The sequence below is a fragment of the Buceros rhinoceros genome, unplaced genomic scaffold, assembly GCF_000710305.1.
Source record: "Buceros rhinoceros silvestris isolate BGI_N320 unplaced genomic scaffold, ASM71030v1 scaffold3013, whole genome shotgun sequence".
NCBI classification, from domain to species: Eukaryota; Metazoa; Chordata; class Aves; order Bucerotiformes; family Bucerotidae; genus Buceros; species Buceros rhinoceros.
In genome coordinates, this window is record NW_010404006.1 from 1 (window position 1) to 21285 (window position 21285).

The 21285-nt window shown below is 43.0% G+C and overlaps 1 protein-coding gene across 1 annotated transcript in view; it reads left to right on the plus strand.

Annotated features, from left to right (window-relative positions):
• Positions 1-16: 16 nt before the first annotated feature.
• The window catches only part of LOC104490850 (Y-box-binding protein 3-like), a 21935-nt gene continuing 666 nt past the window's right edge, over positions 17-21285 (plus strand). The window contains exons 1-9 of the mRNA XM_010133195.1: positions 17-78; positions 1158-1270; positions 3373-3436; positions 4807-4840; positions 9721-9810; positions 10477-10599; positions 16387-16481; positions 20066-20237; positions 20815-20915. Coding sequence (XP_010131497.1) covers positions 17-78; positions 1158-1270; positions 3373-3436; positions 4807-4840; positions 9721-9810; positions 10477-10599; positions 16387-16481; positions 20066-20237; positions 20815-20880 — 819 coding nt within the window. The 3' untranslated portion in view covers positions 20881-20915. The remainder of the gene's footprint in view (positions 79-1157; positions 1271-3372; positions 3437-4806; positions 4841-9720; positions 9811-10476; positions 10600-16386; positions 16482-20065; positions 20238-20814; positions 20916-21285) is intronic.

A 21285-nucleotide genomic window follows, 5' to 3' on the forward strand; every position in this document is an offset into this window, starting at 1 on the left:
AGCGGTGAGCGGAGGCATGTCCGTGGGCTTCGCGGCGTTTGTCGCCGACCCCGTGCAGGGGCATCTCCCCTTGGAATGGCAAACCCTCCGTGACCCCCTTTAAGGTTAAGGTTTTTGCACGACTTTCCTATTTATAAAAAATACTACTTTAATGATGTCCCTAGCTTTAGTGATGTGGGGTTTTTTATCTTTATCAGTAAAGATGCAAGCAAAGCGCCAAGTTGCCAGCCTCGGTGCTCGAGCCCTGTGCGGAGACAGTGTGGGTTTTTTCATTGTGATTCAACAGAAGCAACCTGTTGAAAAGGAGAGACTTCAGTCTGTGGTGGCAATGGGGATCTCTTGTTTATAACTGCATAACTTTGAGAGGTCAGTAAAGGCAAAGCTGAGGCTGACTGCTAGTGCAGAGTCCCAGAGTTCGCTAAGGAAAGACAGGCTCTGATGTTCTGAAGGGACAGACTGAGGTCCTAACTGCGGCAGGTATTGGAGCCAGGTAAAGATCAACTCTGAAGCTGAGGTAGGAAGGATTCCAGCGAAACAGAAATTGGAGGTACTGTTTCTGTGATCGCCGCTGTGGTTGTGGTTTTGCACACTGGCCTTATGGCTGGGTAAGGTTTTTAGCAGGAGTTGTAAGAAAATGGTCATTGATAGTGCAAGTTGAAAATGGACTTATGTTCAAGTCCATCTCAAAACAAGGTGTGATGCTGGCCCAGGGCATCCAGATGACTTCCGGGAATAAGGATAAAGCTTAGTCAACTTTGTCTTCTCTCTTTGGTCACAGTAAGTTTGGCTTTCATTGTTAAAACTGACGAACAGGCTATTTTGTTATGGGTAGGAGTGGCCAATGACTTGTTTTCTGTGATAGCATCAGAGTACAGCACCTTGTAGAAATGTCAGCTTTCATTTGCTGGTGGGATAGGTGTTGTCTCATCAACTACCTTCTCCAACTCATCAGTAAAACTGGTTCTGGTTTTCTCTGGGCTTGTCCTCTTCCTTGCCAGGTCTCCCTGCTGTGACAGCTCGGGCTTAGCAATGGCTGCGCCGCAGCCACGTGGATGTTCAGTGTTATGCTGTTGTGTCAGAGGTTCTTCCCCCTACAGCAGAGACTGTTAAGACTAGTGTGGGCAGGGAATTGTATTTCCCCAGTACGCTGTCTTTAGGGAATACATTGGAGATTCATCCTTGGCCTCTGACAGCTTGTGCAAAAGGAGTAATGTTGCTCTGAAGCTGTGCGCGTGGACGTCAGCCTACAGCAGCCAGCTGGCCAGGTGGAGTGAGTTTTGACTACAGCCACGTGGATGTTCAGTGTTATGCTGTTGTGTCAGAGGTTCTTCCCCCTACAGCAGAGACTGTTAAGACTAGTGTGGGCAGGGAATTGTATTTCCCCAGTACGCTGTCTTTAGGGAATACATTGGAGATTCATCCTTGGCCTCTGACAGCTTGTGCAAAAGGAGTAATGTTGCTCTGAAGCTGTGCGCGTGGACGTCAGCCTACAGCAGCCAGCTGGCCAGGTGGAGTGAGTTTTGACTACCTTTCCTTCCACCAGCTTTCTGATTCTGAGGGGTTTTGACAGTCTCCCTAGGCTTCTCACCTTTTTCCTAATCTGACTGAAATAAGCTGACAGATTCATTCGCTGTCCCTCAGAGGAGGGAAAGGATAAGGGGGCAGTCATTGGTATTTGCCTTGTTTCTTAAAGCAGGCTAAAACCTGCATGTGCTGTTGGCACCTGTTTCTCTGTGTTCCCTTCTTCACCAGCTCTAGTGCAGTGCGCTTTTGCATGTAGCCAGTGCCTTTGTGGTAGTCGTGTCTATACCTAGTGATGACCTCATGAAACTGAATTTAAAAGCACAACTATAAATGTTGATGCTGAAGTCCGTTATTGTTACTGAATCAGTGCTAGGCAGTGAAACTTGGGTTTCTGCAAACAAGAAGTCTTGGGAGTGGATGCTCTACTAGGTAAAGCCCTTTTCTCTAGTAACTGCCTTGGTCTTAACATGGCTTTACTTCTTCTATATATTGACATTTTTTGCTAAAAGAGTATTAAAGAAGACCAAGACCTTCACTTCTAAAAGTGCAGTAAGAAATGACCCTTTATTACTTGCAGTAACAGCAGCAGTACTACAACATGCTGCTATCAGCAAACTTTCCTGCTTTAGCTCTGCGGTCAAGGGAGGGGAGGAAGAGTTTGCTCGTTTTGTCTGTCAGAGGAGTATATAAGAATAGCAAGACTTCAGGAGGCCAGAAGTCTGTCTAGCTCTGTCTCTGACGTTTAGGGAAGAATAGGAAGTGTAGAGTGGATGAAGGTAACCATTTGCAGTGTGGTCTTCTTGCCTCTAGCAGACTGGCTTGAACTTCTTAGCCGGAGATGTCTTTAGACTATTTTCCTTTTAATTGCCTCTTGGGTTCCTCCCACTCCCCAAACGCATGTAAAGTTTTTAACAAGCAGTCTTTTGCAGGTGACTAGGTCCTTTTCAAATAAGTACTTTGTAGATTGCTTAGCTGTGGTCATGCTATGAAATAAGTAACATCTATTAAAATCTAGAGCCCCAAAATTCTCCCTTTCCTACAGGTTTGAAAAGTACAAGTTTGTGGTCTCCACCCAGTTGCTGAGACTAGAGGAGAGGCTGAACTACCTCCGTTGCTGTTGTCCCTCCCACACATTCCTGTAGGTTGGAGGAACAGGTTTTGTCAGATCCTATAAGACTTTGCCATATGGCTTCTGAGTAGGGTGCTGTTTCGGTGCTGAGATAGCTTGTCTGGATCCTAGAAGCCTTGGAACATAAAGTTGGTCAGTTTTTAACTGGTAAATCACATAAGATCTCTAGAAGTAGGAATGTAGAAAAAAAAAAAAAGTCTTGTGGGTTCTCACTGGCTTAGTGGTGCTGACAATGCAAGAAAGAGCTTGTTCAAAATAAGGGTGTGCTGCCTCTCCTCGTGGTTGCATGGTGCTTCATACTGCTTTCTCGGCCAATTCTACTTTCCTTTCTTCCTTGGAAGGATAAGACTGAGTGAAAGATGGGACTGCTAAACAGCTTTAAGCTGTGTTTCATGTCTAGCTACTAAGCTAAAGAGAACTGATGAATGGCAGTGGGATTTTCAGCTTCACTGCCTGTTTCTGGGATAAGGAAGAGATAGCCCATTCTGAAGGTAGAGCTGAACTTCATTCTAGATGCTGTGTGATAAACTCTTGGCTAAGGAACAGCATGTTAAAGCACCGATTCCTTCTACTGTGTTAGTATAAGCTGAAGTAGGAGATGAAGTATTAAGGGAACAGAATAGGTCTGGTTGTGACTTCATGTACAAGTATAAAAGCGTTTTTTGTACATTCTTGTACTTTCTTATGTTTTAGAGCTAACTCTAACTTTTTCTTCCCAGCCACCAAAGTTCTTGGCACAGTCAAGTGGTTCAACGTTAGAAATGGATATGGCTTTATCAACAGGTATGTTTAAATGTTTATGGTAATACCTGTACTAAGAGCTGTGGTACCGATAAGATGCCATGTGTTAGTAACTGCAACAGAGGCCCAAGGATCTGACTACAGGTTCACGCAGTTGATAGCCAAACTTGGCCAGGCATTCAACAAACTGATAGCATTTCAGCTGACTACTGTGCACCACCCCCCCGCCATCAAAGGTGGTCTGTTTGGGGAGAGAACAGAAAAGGCTAAACTCCTTACAAACTGGGTCTGTTAGTTGTTTCTTATGTTTTCTTGTACACCTTTAATGAGCTGCATGTTCTTTCATGAGTGCCTGACCTTTTTTTAAAGGTGCAAGTAAGGATGGAGGATGAAGGGAAATACTTTTGCATAAAAACTCAGATGTTAACCATTTGGTCAAAATACCTACTCTAAAAATACACTGAGATTCTCTGATATCATCTAACTGAAGATATTCCAGGTTCATTCTGGATTCACAGAAATTCTTGCTTTGTATCTGTTTTTTCTCCTCTGAACACAAACCACTGAATGGCATCAATAACCCAAAGAGCTGTATGTGATATTGGTCACACTCCAACCTTAGGTGGACAAGACCCAGGCTTCTGAGTTACTGGAGGAATCTCTGGCTTTTAAGGCTGGAATGTCTGTGGGGTTGAGGGGCTTAAAATGCCTTGTGTGCTTTATGGAGAACAGAACTCATGCATGGTGAACGCTTGTCTTGCCAAATACATACCTGGCAAGTTTTGTTCCACAAGTCCTTGAACCATTACACAGAAGTAGATTTGGGTAAGTTGGATGGTGTAGAAGGGGGCAGAAGAGCCCTTGGTGGGGCTCACGGATCTGAACTGGCTGGCCTAATCCGGACAACTTCGTGTTCGTGTCTTGGTCCCCCTCCGATGGGCTCATCTAACGCCTCTTGTGCATGGTTGTTTTGAGTTTCACTGAAAGGAGAGCTCTGTTACCAGCTGTGGCCAGTGCTGTTGAGAGTCTTGTTTGACCTCTGGGGTAACAGCTCAGGTTGAAGCCCCTGTGGAAGTTTCGGGGGTAGTGTGTGGAATAGTGAAAGGCAAGCAACACAGTCATTAACTCTGTCCCATGTCAAAACAAAATACTGAACTCTTGCCAAAATGTTAGAGGATCTCCTCCTGTCCTCTCACCCTTCTGAAGGGTGGGGAGTCTGTTGTGATATAAAGCGTGTCACTCTGGAAATTCAGAGCAGGGTCTCGGTAGCATAAACTTCCACCGAATGTGTGGAATCTAGGGAATATACTACAGGCTAGGGGAAGGAGGGTTTCACTCCTTCACTCTTGAAGTCAGGTGTTTCTAGTTAAATCTCTTAATTGAAACTCTTACCACTTCTCACTTTCTTGCAGAAATGACACCAAAGAAGATGTGTTTGTTCATCAGGTAAGGTTCATAAGATACTGTACTTAAGAGACGTGCACTATGATAGGTTTCTAATGCAGCTTCCTGAAGCAGCCACCTAACTTTGCCCTGGCTTTTCCTTACAATATTTATGGCAAATACCTGAATGGATATGTGTGTTGAAATCTTCAAGGAGGAATGTTAGAGTGTGTTTTCCTTCTATCTGGATTTGTAACTGAGGAGTTATAATAACCCTTTATGTTTTCTTTTGTCTGTTCTGATTTGAACACTGAAGTTGGGGGGGCACAGTGTTATTTTGTGTAATGGTGGTTTGTTTGTTTGTCCCTCCCCTGGGGAGATGACTCAACTGTTTTGTAAATACCTTGCTAGTTGTTTGTCCTTACTACCCATTTCCTCATGCTGCTTGTGTCTTCTGTTTCTTCCGACCCTCTTCATTTGAACTGTCTGCCCTCCCTGGTATTGGAGAGAAAGTGATCCAGTCTGGCTCTTGACCAGCCTGGGTTGCCATCACCTGTTGAGCATGAGGCAGCTGCTCTTAGGAAGAAGAGGAGGAAGGCTGTGTGCCAAGTGTGCCCAAGCAGAGAGAAGTTACCTGGCAGCTTGGCAGTGATTAACCTGAGTTAACAGCGCAGAAGTTAACTTTTCTTGTCTGTAGGCTGTTTTAAGTTTATATTGTGACTCTCAGGTCACAGGAAGCTAATGGGAAGACAGAGGATTCTGTCTCTATGATGATGTAAATTGATTGGATGGCTTAGATCTAGTTTTACATCATCTGAGACTTATTTCACCGGAAGATTAAATACTGCCCCTGGAGCTTGTCCCATGTGAAATGTTTGCAGGCCCATGTGATGAGGGGTGATGAGCATGAGCTTTCTTTGTGACTTAAGTGGCAGTAATTTCCACTAGATGTAATCAGGAAACTTGCACTGAGGATTGGTCACGGAGGATGAGGATATGTGTGTATGTAGTTGTTAAAGATGCTGGTCAACAGTGAGAGGTAGTCATGAAGCCCCAGGAATCAGACTAAATGGGCCTCTGTTAACTCTTTCTCTGGGTGGAGGGGTGTAGACCCATTATTCAACAATGGATGACACTGGAAGGGAGTAACTCAAGTGCCTGTAATGAGTGAAGATGGTGTTGAGAAGTGTGTGCAGTACACGTTCCCTATTCGGTTGGTGGACTTGAGAGCAAGAACTTCCAATACATGTACTGATTTCTAGTGGTCGCTCTCCTTCCTTAATGCCTGTGTGCTGATACAGATGCTGCATCTGCAGCCTGATGGGACTGTGTCCAAAGAGGGCTGGAAAGAGTTCTAGTAACACAGATGGGTTTTGGATAGGCAGTACTGTAAAACTACTTTGAGACCTGTGAGAAGATAGCCTGGAAAATGTGCTCATGACTGATAATGTGGATCGTTGTCGTGGTGGCCTTCCGCTTGGGAAGGCTGCCTGCAGGGACTCAACGGCCAACAGCAAGCAAGTATTAGATGTGCTGTTTTGTCTCCTTCGTATCTGGAGAAGATTAGTCCCCTAAATGTAAAGTGGTGTGTGTCTGGGGGCGGGGGAGGTGGGGGGTGGTAGGAGAAGGCAGGGAGAGCCTTATTTCCCATCTCTGTGGCTGAAAACCTCTAGGAGTCAGCACTGAGTAAAACTGGCCTGATGTTCCAGAAATACCACATCAGGTGCAAGCCTGCATCTGATTAACCCTTTTGGTGGGCTGTGCATGGCAGAGTAGACGCTTCCAGCTCTGGCCTGGGTTGGCAGCAATCAGATGTTACTCAGCTCTTCCCTCTTGAGCTGTTCCCGTGTGTGAATGTGCTGGCTATGAGAGCCCAGGGCTTTCTGGCCTGAGCTCATGATAGGGCTGCCCTGCAAGGGAGCAAATCCATGGCACAAGCAAACATCCTGCTTTGAGCTCCCTCTCCATGGTTAGTGCTAGTTCTGCCCCTCCTCCCTGTGCCTGTCTGGGAAGGGGCTGGATTAAATGCTAATCCCTTCAGAATAAGGTTGACCTAGTTGAATAGATACAGCCTCCTCCCTGCTGCCCCTGCACACATCCACAGCAGGGAGGGAATAGGCCGATCTCATGATTGAAATGGGGGTTAATGCTTGGTGTCTGGCTATTGGATGCTATTTATAAACCTAGTACAGATTAAAATGCTTTTCTCTTTAGGGCATGCATGGCTTGCTTTGAAGTAACCCTTTGTTTCTCGGGGGACCCATGCAGTGTTTGGGGGGAGGGCAGTTCTTCACCTGCTTTGTCCTGCTTGCGTCCTCACTGGGCCGGTTCATGCAAGGTGCTGTCTAGGGCACTGCGTCAGGTAGAGGTGGTGTAAGCAATAGTGATTGATCCATTGTGGAGTGGAGTGTGTCTGGGGGATACAAGGGTCTTGCAGCTTAACACTGTTAAGTGTCAGTAGCCAGTGAATTTCAACTTCAGTGTCATTTGAATCAACAAGCAGTGAGGAGGAGTTAATATCTTCTACTGCACAGGTTTTTCTTCACTTCACTGGACTGTATTCATTGTTTACAGCCTGGTGTACATACACCAGTAACTGGTGTAACAAACTTTGGCTATTGCTGTGACAATGCTGGATGTGCATGTGGTGTGATAATGTGAGGATAGAAAGAACAGTTCCAAATAAAATACTGAACTAGCTCTGAAGACTCTTACAGCTGTCTGTTCATCAGTGTCCCCTTGGGAAAGGAAAGGCTTTGTCTTAATTGTTGAGTGCTGCGTTAACACCAAACATCTGTCTTTTGAATCAAAGAAACTGGAGTCTGCAGGATGCTGGTGAACAGTAACAGCTGTAAATGCCTCTGGATACACAGTAAAAGTCTTTTTCTCAAGGTTATTGCTTAGGCTTGTTAGAGGCTTGTTTCAGAAGTATTTACCTGCAGCTGAATTAGTAAGCAGTAAAGCCATATAGTTTCTGCTCTTAATTCTAGTACTTGCTCAGTATTGTTCCTGGTTGCCTTTATAGAACAAAGCCTAGCCTACTGTGTGGCAGCCTCTATCTCTTGTTGACGGGTTACTCAATTGCAAATACAAATTTTTGAAGTTCCTGTTCATAAAGGTAGAAAAGAAAACATCGAAGCCTGTTAAATTTATCTTCCATTACCTGTCTTGGATTATGTTTGAGAAGCTTCATTAATCTTCAGTACACCCTCTGCTTAAAAGAAATATGGTAGTCCTTTCTTCCTCTGTACTTACAAGAAAGGGGAAGGAGTTTGATAAACAGCTTGTTGACTTCTCTGTCATATGCTGAGCACAAGTCTTAATCAGTTTGAGTCAGTTGTCTCAGTACAAGTGGTAGTGAAAGAATTAAATCCATAATCTGCAGTGAAGATAATTATTTTAGCATTACTATATAGATTTAAGGAAAATACAGCACTTCCAGTTGATTTTAGGAATGGAGCAGTTGCACTTAAATCAGTAGAAAAGCAGACAAAGTTGTCTCAGCTGATGGTGAGTGTCTTTGCTTGCTAAATACCCCAGAAAATTCACTTGAGCAGCTCATTCTCTTTCTGTATCAAAAAACCCCAAACAACCCTCTTGGGTTGCGTCTGCTTGGTAGCAACACTGTGTAGATTCTTGTATTCTTCCTTCAGCTGCTCAGGGATGCTGCAGGGTGCAGGGAAAGGTGTGGCTAGATGTAGGGTAAAAGGACATGCTGGCCTATTGCCTGAAGCTCAACAGGGACTGTCCTCAGCAACAATGGGAATACTTTTCCTAAACTGGTCAAGCTCAACTTCAAACTGATTAGAACCTTTCCTTCAGTGGGAAGTATTTTGGGGCTATTGTTGACTGAATGAATATAGTGGTTGTGCACAGGCAACAACTCAACAGATCTTTGTTCTGCCTGTTTTCTTTGAACTGCAGACAGATACGACAATTGTCTCTTCTGCTCCGCATCCCATTCCTTAAGCCAGATTTGTGCCCTGTATTTCTGTGTGTGCTTCTGTGTACTGCATCTGTACTTGCCTCCTTCATGCTAACAAAAGATGCTTGGAAACTTGAAATGAATTGTTCTAGCTGGCTACCAAATTGGCTTGCACAATGTGGACATCTTGGTTTTGTTTGGGTTTTTTCTTCCCTCGCCTCTTCCAGTTGTGAACCTTTACCTAATGAACAGACAGGAGGCTTGTCTTGCTAACTGCCTTTTGTGGGATCCTAGAAATACTCCAGAGTGAAAGGCACCTGTTGTCGACAGGCTGAAAATTGCTGTCGGAGGCTTGAGTCCTCGTGAGTCTGAGGAGGTTTTCAACAGCCATGCTGTTAATAGTATTTTGGGGTTTCTGTCTAGGAAACATCTAGGAGATGACTAAGACCGTGACTGTCCTGGTGTTATTTCTGTGTTTTTAGGGGCTTACATAAGTTTTGGGGGATCTCACAGTGCTTAGGTAAAATGCTCATTTATGTTACACCACAATTACAGTAATTCTTCTAGTTACTGTGACTTGCCATGATACCTTATTAATGCTATATTCTACAAAAATGGTCCGTGTCTTAAGTTCCGTATATATAGTGTGCAGGTCTTCTAAGGCCTGTAAATGCATGAGTTGCACATGCTGCTGGAGCTGCTTTAGTACAGCTTGCAGGAGATGAAACGTTCAGTGTGAACTGTGTTCGTACAGAAATATGTCATGATGTGGATATTTAGTAGATTTGACGGAGGGGATCCTTGTGGCAACAACCGACTCATAAACTTAATTGAGGAAAGAGTAAACCTTGACCGAGTATTGGAGGGTCTGGGGAATAAGAGACATCTATATATCGTATGTTGGTGGCTGATTTGGTGTGTAGAGTTCAGATTGTGGCAGAAGCATCTTCCCTCATCTTCAGGGCTATGGATGCATAAGATAAAATAATGGTTTTTTCTGTATCTTCTTTCTTTAAAGACGGCGATAAAGAAAAACAATCCACGGAAATATCTGCGCAGTGTTGGTGATGGAGAGACTGTAGAATTTGATGTGGTTGAGGGTGAGAAGGTGAGAGATTATGGAGACTTAGGGGCGTGGTCCAGAAGAGTTCCCATCATTGTGATAAGTAACACAGAGCCTTAGCTGTGTATCTGGTGGTTTTGTCTGTGTGTTAATTCCTGGGGTGGGTGACATTCATACAGCTTTTCTGTGGAAGATCTATTTTTTTAAAGAATTCATTAAGAAGTATTTCTAAGTATGTATGAAAACTCTAACTATATCCTAGTGCTTCTAGAATCTCTAATTTTCACTCAGTATTTGAAACTCATAGCCTGCCCAATAATCAACTCAGGCATTTATTGCCCTGAAGAACTTGTCTTGGAGACTGGTAGCTTTAAGAACTGTAAGAATCTCCAAGCTCTTTGTCCTTCTTTCTCAAATCTTTTTTTTTTTGTTTGTTTCCCAAGCTTATTTGATTTTTTTTTTCTTTCTTTAATCAGGTACTTCTTGCTTTTTCCTCTGAACTCAGCCTTGCTGATAGGATCTTAGCTTATGATAATAACTCTTTGTTATGGGGTTGAAAATAACAAATCTACTTTTGCACTATGTGGAAGGAAAGAATTACCGTAGCTTGGAAGTGATAGGAAAAAAGGCTCTTTCCTGTTTTATCTTCTTGCTGTAGCTGTTTGGGTTTTTTTCTTACAACACCTGGTTTACTTTCTTTTGGCCTTTCAGGGTGCAGAAGCAGCTAATGTCACTGGTCCAGATGGAGTCCCCGTAGAAGGCAGCCGCTATGCTGCAGACCGGCGCCGCTATCGACGTGGCTATTTTGGCCGACGCCGTGGACCACCTCGAAGTGTAAGTTTTAATTTCTTTACTGGTGGTTATCCTACCTCCTCAGCAGTCTTGTGATCATGTCATGAGAGGGGAGTACAGGTTCAGCACTGGCACGCAGTAAACTGTCAATTCTTAACTAAGTTGTGAGTATTCTTCAGTAATATTCTGGGTTCCTCCAGCATATCATTGATGCTGATACTGGTATTTTCTATTACTGGGTATCCTGTAGGCCTCTTCTTCGGCGTGCCTTTCTAAAATGTGTTAAAAGAATCTCTTTGGGTGTTAAGGTACCTGTTTGAAGAGTAAGTCAAAGGAGGGAGATGTAAGTGATTCACCATGCATTTTACTTGAAGTAAAGGGAAGTATTTTTGTTACTCTTAGTAGTATAACTGTAACTTGTAAGGGTTACTTGGGGTAAGGGATTTGTTTGGAAGTTTGTTGCTGTTGCATGGCATGGTAGTAGTTTGACCAACTAGTTGAAACCTCCATTTATCTTCCCTTTGTAGGCCTCTGCCGACATCAGTTCAGTGTAAAGATAATGCATTTTTTTCTCTAAACTATGCTCTACTGTCCGTAATGTTTGCAAGCCTTCCTAAGCAGCTTCCCTGCAAGTCTTTGCAGAGCAGGGAGTACAAGGTACATGACTAATTCTCAGAGTTACTACTCCTGTCCACATGTGCTTGTGCTAAATTGGTGCTTGGAACGATCCAACAATCTGGAACATACTCCAGGCTTGATAATCATTTCTTTAATAGGCAAGTCTGTGATCATCACTTACAGAGATGTGTGAATGATCTGATAGGAGAGTCTCTGCCCAAGCAATGTCGTCGTCCTCTCAGTTTGTGTTAGAGTTGACAGCATAGTGGCAAGCAGAGCCAGTGTTGTCAAATCCTTCCTTACAGCCTAGCTGTTTATACTACTTATCGCAAGGTCTTTTTTTAATCCTGCTGGACACCACTTAAATACACTAAAACTGTTCTTTCGGAGTCCTTTAGAGATGGCTAGAAGTTGGTGCTGGTAACTGATAGCTTATTAACAAATATATCTTTTGTTTTTTGCGGCAATACAGTTTGCAGCTTCAGCTTTCTGACAGGTAGAAAAAACTAGAATACTGGCATTTGTTCAGCTTTCTGATGCTTCCAGTCTTATCTTTTAGTTCATCAACCAGCTACATTCCAGTATTGATTCTGTTTCCTTCTGCTATCCTGAGATTAATCTCTCTAATGTCTTTATTGGGAGTGAATACTTTGGTTGGTGGTATTGGTGTTGTCTTGGGGCTGCTTTGGATTTTAAATGAGCAAACGTATCGAGTCTTAGACAGCCCTGTGTACTGCTGAGTACGGAAAGCAGCTGTTTCTTTCTGCCTGAAGAGTGATAATATGAGACCCAGCTTGGACATGGGGAACATTCAGTCTCAGGTTACACATGCTGTGACATGTTCTCCTGGATGTCTAATGCACACTCGTGCAGCTGAAAAATCTGGCTTGCATGTGACACTATAACACTCTTGGATCCCGGTACTTAAAGATGAGCACAGGGGGAACAAATTGTGATATCAGACTGTTTTCCTTTTGGCTTGCTTATATCTGAGTCCCCAGACTGATTTGATGTGAGTACTGGACCATTGCTGTTGTGTGACTGGTGCCCTATGTCCTGTGAAGTCATATCTCGTTTCATAACCTCAAACAGACTGTTTTTTCTGGGATCATTGAGTTGGCAAGAATTACAGCCTTCAGAAGTTGCAAATGTTACATATGAAAGCACGTTAACCCAGGTGTTTGTTGTTTCCCATTGTTCATGAAGTTTGGTCTTTCTGTTTATCTTGTTGACTATCCTATGAATGTTGGGCCTTCCCATCAATCCATTGACTGCTCCCCTGGATTTGGCATCATCTCTTAAAATTAAGAGTAAATTGTTTCATTCAAGGACCATGAAGACCTTACAGTACCATTCCCTTAGCATGCCACTCTGACAGGTAACGAGGTAAACTCCACAGTCGCTGTGACCTTTCAAAGATGATACTGGCCAGGCAGTGACATTGGCCAGCACTCTCACATGTATCCTCTGTAGTCTTTTAGGCTTGTATAAGACTTAAGCGATGCTTCCTTTTCACACTTGAGCTCAGTCAGGCGTTCCTTGTGCAGCCAAAGTTTAAAGTTCTGCTATGCCTGCTCAACTTTATGCATGTTGCAGTGGACCTTTCTTGTGCGCTGAGCTAGTTAGAGGGGCAGCCAGTTCTGCTGGGCCTTCTTGCCCACTGACTTACTAGAAGGAAGAAGTTTCAGTGTACCTAGGCCTGCTATCCTTAAAGATCTACTAGGCTGCTGAGGTGAAAGGTTTTCCTAGAGCTCAGCTGCCCGCATAGTCAATCCTGTATTTACTAGAGAAAAATTGTTTAATTTGTTGAGGTGAGTTCAAGAACTTTCTATTGATCTTGGTTAGCAACTCCAGTCCAACTTTGTGTTGCAGCGAGAGTTGATTTCTCCTTACTGGCATGTTTTGGGCTATCCTTTCTTTGTTATGTTAGCTCAAATGTGTCTGTACTCTGTGTAACTTACTGGGTATGTTTTTGAATGTGTTGTTTGAATTTCTCAAGAGTGAAGAGAACCTTCAGGAATCTGAGGTATTTAACCAGCTCCAGTGGAACTGTCTGGATTGTGTCAAAAGTTCTGTGAAAAGCAGAAGTGCTTGTTCATATCAGAAAATTCTTAATTATATCTATTACAGCAAAGAGGTTTTCCTCTTCACTACACTGTAACAACATAGAGATGGAGCTGCAGTCAGAATGTTAAAACAGATAGTGAATCATGGAACAACCTTGAGAACCAGTGATGTCCTTGTGTATTACTAATCGAAGAAGCCTGTATACCAGTGAGTTTGAAAATAAGCAGAATGGTTTGAGAGCTGTTGTAGAGGCTGACACTATTTCTTCTAGAGACCAAACGTGAAACTATGACTAGTGTTATACAAAAGCTAGAGACTGATCTGAAGAGATGTTAAGAACAAATGAAAAACAATTAGGGGAAGCAGATGCGTAAAAAGCTCATTGCAGTTACAGTTAATGCTTACAAAACTCTTCTCTGGGGGCATTAAAATTTTATACCTTTTTAGGGTTGGAGAAATCCGTGCCAGGTTTTCGTAGGGAACTGCAGCCTACCTGCCTATTTTGGTGGCTTTTTTCAGAGGAAAACGTGGAGTGCAGCAGGCCAGCTTCATTCATTTGTCCTTTAGACTGAGCTGTGTTTTGTTAGAAGGTATTACACTGAGCTGGAAGGTTCCTGTGGAGGAGATGAAGTGAACAGGCTGTGTGAATGCCAGACATGGTGTGGTGCAAATGAAGCTCTCCTAATAAGTGAATCTAATATACTTACTGTCAGTGTAGTAAAACAAGACCTCAAAGCTCAGATTCTGTTTTCTGGTGACATTGCATCTGTTTTAGTGACTTCTGACAGTGTTAATTGTTTTAGTCTCGAGCCACACTTCTAGCCAATTGACCTACCCAGACTGACAGTGATACTAATGTAATGTGTTAATTGATTTTTTTTTTTGGTGATATTACAGAATATTCAGGAAATTATCAGGACTTTTGGGCTAAGCAATTGAGTTGTCTTGCTATTCTGTTTCCAACTGATTGTTTAAGCCAAACCAATTTAAAATAGGTTTAGCAAAATTCAGATCAAGATGAATAGGAATGTTTGCATTGTTTTTGATTAGTGCTTCACCAGGCTTAGTCATTCTTTCCCTCACTACAGGAGATGGAGTCTTTTGTGTGAGATTCTAATGCAGCCCTCTATAGGGAGGAGTAGACTTGAGCTGTGCCTTTAAACACATGTAGAAATTCAATACTGCCTTTTAAAGAGCTGTGATTGTGATTGTCAAATGCTATAGCTGATAAATATTGTTGTGTTACCCTCCCTGCAGTTATGTTGGCTGATGCTTTGTTAGCTTTTGACACGCTGTCCCTCAGACAAGACCAGCTAGGTCTTTATGGTTCTGTAGTTCTGGCATTGCAGTGCTGGAACGGAGTGCTTGTTCTCTGTGCACTTGCTCAGAAATACCGGGGAAGAGAAACAGTGGTTGTGCTGGAACATGTTCCGAATTGTTTGGTTTGTGTCCTCTTCCCTTCACATCTTGTTGTACTCTTCTCCTGGTTGTATGGTTTGGCAGTCCTCACGTAAGGAAGAGGTCCTTGCTTCACAAAAGGCGAATAGCAAGACCTCTGAATCACTGTTGCCGCACAGCACTGTCAGTGCTATTTCTTACCTACTGAGACAATTCTGACCACCCATCACAGGTCTATTAAACTGGAAAATTACGTAGTACAAAGCATCTTGGTAGAAACTGGACAGACTGGTATTGCAAAGTCAATGTAAGTAGAATAACGACGTTGTAAACTCTGAAATGTAATTTTCCGTTACATTCTGTCTCAAGTACTTCTCCTGTTGTTACTTGTTACTACTATCTACTTACTCCTTTTGATATTTAGATATCCTGATCAGTTTTATGCATGAGAGAATCAATAGTAGTGTTTATGGTTGTGGGTTTTTTAATTGAATTTTGTATTCTCTCTACCTCAGCAGCTGACCCTATCATATTGTTAAGAATATCTGGTATAGCTATTTCTAGGTACGGCATGTGAAATATCCCAGTTGCCTTTAGGCCATGTGTTGCACTTTTTGGAAGCTTGAAAAGCGACAGAGTACTTGAAAGGATTCATGCATTTGAAGGGTATTGTGGTGAGAGGAGAAGATTGTCCAGGTTGGTCACTGAGGTTCATTTAATTCCCAAAAATTTCTTGATACAACCTAGAGCACTCCAGCCTTTCTAAATGCTAATCATCATATTATCTTAGCTAAGGGAAAATTCACTGCTGATGCAGTTACCTGGGATTGCCAGCCTAATAGAGCAAAATATCATGGTTAAAATAGCTGTGTGGAATTGGAAGGAGACCCGTCAAACATAGTGTAGATTACTGAAGGCTGTCAGGAAGTAATAGCTTTTGTTTCCTGCTGTATCAGATCCATAAGATCTGGAAACAAAGTCCATCTCTTGTTAAATTCCTTCTTTTAATGGGAAAAATAATGTCATGGGAATGGTTAATGTAGCTTGTTATAAAACAGACATTACAATGGCTGGTGTTCAAAAACCCAAACAAAAAGCAAATTGAAATACAACTTTATCCTTCCTCTTTAACTGATAACCACTGTCTCTCCAAAAGGTTGAAATTGTTGTGTGTGTAGAGGAGTATTTGACTTGATGTAGCACAGGTTTTTTCTATCTTTAAATTTCTTGATGTTTTTGTGGGCATTTTTTGTGGAAATGGGGCTTTGAAGAATGAAGCCAAAAGTGGTCTCTGGAAGATTTCAGCGTGATGTCTTTCAATTAGTTTTCACTTTCAGAAGTGTCCTAATCCATAGCTGGCTCTCCATAACACACTTGCTTCTTACAATGTAAATGTCATGTCTTGAAATGCACTTTCCTGTGTACTGGAGAGAACTGTGAGGTTCTCTGCTTTTCCTGGCAGACAGGGAGGCGGCATCATCAGGTAGTTTTAGTCTCTTATTGTGAGAAACAAGAGCAGCATTATTGGTTCTTGCTCTTGTTCTGTCCTACTTTTCTTTGCCCAAATTAAAGTCTCTTGAATATCTGCTTCTTTTTACCCGATACGCTGGTGTTTCTGTACTGATACAGTAGTTTTGAACTTATGTTCACATCATTGGGGCTTTATAGTTAATACACTGCCTGTGAAATAAGGTAACACTTCATCTTTAAGTCCATCTTCTTTTGGTTCTTTTCTTTTGGTTGTAGGGTGGTGAGGGAGAAATCAAGGATGGGGTCACAGAAGGAGGACAAATTCATCAACAAGTCCAAAGGAATCCTACATATCGTCCCCGCTATCGCAGGTTTGTACTATTTCCTTTGCTCATTGTTACGTTTGGATGCTTTTGTGATCTGTACAGGCTTCATTGAGAACAGGAGGCTATATTCCCTCTATACATAGTGTGTGTGCAAATGGTAGGAACAGTGAGAAGCATTGTAATTACTAGGAGAAAGGTGAGCCACAGGAGTAAAGGAACAATTGTAGAATATGTTCAATGTGCTTATATAATACTCAGTCAAGAATAGGTCAAGAAAGGGCTAAGAATTCTTTGTATCCTGTTAACTTTTAGCAGTTGAGCACCATACTGAAGTGAGTTGCAGGGTCTAATGTCTTTCCAGCTGAACTCTTACGCTTTCCTGGGCAAGTAAAGAAGCCAAATACTTCCTGATCTGGGACAGTTGGGCTCACTATCTGCAGGGTCATGGTGTACTTTATAATTTTTCTTGTGGACTGCAGTCAGCAGTTTGGAATTCAGTGCTGGACTAGTAGCTTGTGCACATCCAGCTCAGTCCTATGTGTCACGTAGGCTTAGTTCTAGGCACTCGTGCCACTTACAGGTACAGAGGAAAGCCTGCTGTTCAGTGAAAACTGAAGTTGTGTCCTATCTTTTACAGGCCATTGGATTATATGGTACCACTAGAGTTACCTTGTATCCTGTGCTAGTGGAAGGTATTACTGTCCGTCAGGACTTAAATTTCAGGCTCTTTGAGGGCTTATAAAGGAGAAGGTAACAAAATAGGATTATCAGAGGTAGCCTTACTAGAACTTCTGGAGAAATGGGGTGCTAAAGAGACTAGATTGCTTCTGAAATAATAAGATACAACTCTTCAGAATGATTGAAGGGGAAACAAGTGTGAAGACTGGAAGTGACTGAGGACTATGAGGTTTGTGGAAGACAAATGAAGATAGATTATAGAGTTCCTTAGAATGAGTAGCACAAGAAGGATTGGTTTTGTTTCTTCTCCTGACAAGAGTACACTGAGGAGTCTTCATATAGAAGTGGAGGACATGCTGAAAAACAAAGGGAGGTTCATAGAACCATAGGACAGCCCAGGTTGGAAGGGAATTAAAAAAAATCATCTGGCTGAACCTTTTGTGGGAAAGGGAGCCTAGATGAGATTATCTAGCACCCTGCCCAGTTGTCTCTTGAAAACCTTCAGTGATGGAGACTCTGACATTCCTGGGGAGGTTGTTCCAGTAAATGATTGTTCTCACTGTAAATCCCTCTTGCATAAAGACAAAACCTGCCAGTGTAACTGGTACCTGTTGTTCTTGTCTTCAGGGTGTGGCTTGTGAAGAGAAAGCCTCTGTCCTCTTTGTAGTTGCCCTATAAGTACTGGAATACTGCAATGAGTTTTCCCCTAAGCCTTCTCTTCTTTGGGGAGAAAAGACCTAACTCCCTCAGTCTTCCCTCATAGGTCGGTTTCTCCAGCCCTTTGATCATCTTGGCACTCCTTTGGCCCATATCCAGTCTGTCTGCTTCCTTTTTGTGTGGGAACCAGGTGTGGTCTGATAAGCACCGCAGAGAGTGGGATGTTCACGTTTCTCAGTTACTAATGCCTCTGACAGTGCGGCCCAGAATCTGTTTTGCCTTTGCTGCAGTGGTGCACTGCTGACTCGCGTTCAGGTTGCTGACTTGGATTGTTATGCCTACAGCAGGTTGTTGGACCTTTTTGCTGAGGGATGTTGGCAATGATAAAACCTTGAGGGAAGACTGGTCAAATAACTAGAAGAGAGCACCATTATGATATCTCTAAATAGTCAAACTCTATCTGGCTCAGGAAATAACCAGTGTGGAAAACATTGGAGGCTGGGAGCCTATTTGGGAAGTGGGTTTCCTTGTCCTTATTTTTCCCTAGGGATTCCTAGAACGAGCGTAAATGGACACTTGAAGACACAGTAGGCCGTTCTTAGTAAAGATCCCTTGGTGTACACATGAACACTGATGCTTTGCAGGGAGTTATGTGGAGTAAGTTGCTGAGTCATCTGTTAGTCATACTTAAAACTGACCAGTGTAGGATTTTTCTTCATTTTCCAGCCTTAGTTCTGACGTGACTACTCCAGCTTCCAGCCTCTACACTGAGGGAACAGTTCCATAGCTGAGGAATTCAGTGCAGTTAAAAATATCAGTGTGAAATAGTCAGCCTCTGACTGTCATACCTTTTGAGATGTTGCAATTTTTTTTACTGAATTCCTTTAAGTGGAAAAGCTCATTCAGATTCTTGGCTTCTTATGACTTGTTTTATCTTGAAGAATGAGTGACAAGTTAAATAAAACACTGTATTACTTTCACTGGTATTCTTCATGGAGCGTTGTGACACAATCCTCCACATAATCCTTCTCTTTAAATTGGAGAGATGTGGATTTGATGGGTGGACTGTTCAGAGGATGAGAAATTCATTGGATGCTTGCATCCAGAGGGTATTGATCGATAGCTCAGTGTCTAGATGGGGATAGGTAACAAGTGGTGTCCCTCAGGGTTCTGTACTGGGACCAGTGCTGTTTAATATTGTCATCAATGACGTGGAAAGTGGGATTGAGCGCACCCTCAGCAAGTCTGCAGATGACACCAAGCTGAATGGTGCAGTTGACACACCTGAGGGATGGGATGCCATCCAGAGGGACCTGGACAAGCTGGAGAAATGGGCCCATGTGAACCTCATGAGGTTCATCAAGGCCAAGTGTGCAAGGTCCTGCATCCGAGCTGGGACAACCCCCAGTATCAATACAGGCTGGGGGATGATGGGATTGAGAGCGGCCCTGTGGAGAAGGACTTGGTGGTACAGGTGGATGAAAAGCTAGAAATTTTCTTAGAGGTATGATACATCCTAGATGAGTGCAGAATGCTTCTGTTTGAGTTAACAGGTGAGTATTGCTTGCATTTACACACACTAAACCCAGTGACACTGGTGCTTTTACCTTAGATTCCTTTGGAAAAGCTAAATTGGCTTTTGGGACTAGATAGCTGTGGATTACTTAAGCCAGCTAATGGGAACTAGAGAGTAGGAAGTCACTTTGGGCTGTGTTTTGACAGTTTATGAACGCACTTTGTCCATACTGGAAATGGTATGAAATGCTCTTGCATACTTCAGGAACATGGACTTGATGGCTTAATGTGAATGAGGGCCAACGCGCTTAAGATATATATGCTGCGTTCTCTTATGTGGTCAAGGAGGCAACATAAGACAAAGAGCAAAGATCCAGGAACTGATTTACATCTGGAACTGAGATTCCGAGGGATCACTCTATCATGAGTAGGACTGGACTGGTGTATAGCTATAGTAAGGCTAACTTAGCAGAATCAGCCTGTGTGGCCACTGCTGGGTTGTTTTTTCTCCTAGCCACCAATTCAAATGGGCTAACTACATGTCAGTTGTAGGACAGGCAGTAGAGTATGCCGATGTGGCTTCGGCAGTGAAAAGACACCCAGGTTGCTTGTCTTTCCCTTCCAACTGTATGCCAACCAAATTCCAAAGAGATGGTTTGCTAGCATTCAAAATTGTTAAAGATGGTGCTCAGTTTGAGTATTTTCCTGGGCTAAAATTATGACCGTTTAACTTTCTTGGGCTTCTCTCATACTTGACACCTATATCTCCCCCTCTTCAGAGGACCCCCGCGTCCTCGCCCTGTCCCAGTGGCTGGAGAGGCTGAAAATAAAGAGAACCATCGTGAGGCCAATGCGATGAGTCAGCAGCCACTTCGCCGTGGGTATAGGCGCCCATACAACTACCGGCGTCGACCTCGTCCACCCAGTGCTCCAGCTCAGGATGGCAAAGAGGTAAGTACTGTGCTGGCAAAGCGCGGCAGAGGTAGGAAGTGTATTGTTAATGTGCCGAAGGAGTTTGGTGGCCAAGTGCAAAGTGCTAATGGCTGAAGGGAGCTGCTTTCATTGTGATCTTCTTTGGGAATGAGCATCTTCTGGTAAGTGGAACCAGCGGTGGGATAGGGATTGCTTCTGGATAGTTCTTAATTGAAGTCAGGCTGTAACAAATATTTTTTGGAGTGGAGAGAAACAGTTGTGTCTTCCAGCTTCCTCAAAACTTCAGTCTGTATGTAATATAAGAGATGGATTTGAAATCTTCAGATCCATTTCCTGAACTGCTTGAACCAGAGGATTTCAGGGAACTGTTTGCAAACAGATTTTACCTTAATGAGGAAATTTGTCATTCTGTATCTACTTGAGGTGGTCCTTAATCTGCTGTGTAATACTTAAACTTTCCTATAGTTAATATTTTTCTGAGGATTTGTCTTCCTTGATTTATTTTAAAACCTGGGTTATGCTGGCCCTACCACTGAACAGACAGATGATGTGAAAGTCAGTCTTTGCCTATAATAAAGGGGTTTTTGTGTCTCAGACAAAGGTGACTGCAACACCTGCTGAAAATCCTGCTCCAGTGACCGAGCAGAGTGGTGCTGAGTAATGTCTGGCTCCCGAGGCACCTTTACCATTCCTCAGGTAAGGAATATAGTTCTCCAACTGAAGCAGCATTGTGTATACTTCTAGGACTTGGGACTCTGGCCACATCCCCTTAATGTATGGCTAGAAGTCTGCAATACCTCCTGAGAGTGCGTACTATAGGCAAATGAAGAAGAGTCTGCTGATTTTCTTTCTCTCCTCTGCCTTTGTGTCTGTATTTGTCACAAAGTAAATTTTGCTTTATAATCATGGTCTTTTCAGGAAGATCTGTCTGGTCTATGGCAGTAGCATCTGCTGATGAGTCAGTAATGTTTTGCTTTAGGGAGATACTGTACTCTTGGCTTAGACAGGATAAACCAGTCATGCTTATCCTATCTGTACCATAACTCGCCCTCTACCTGACATCTCA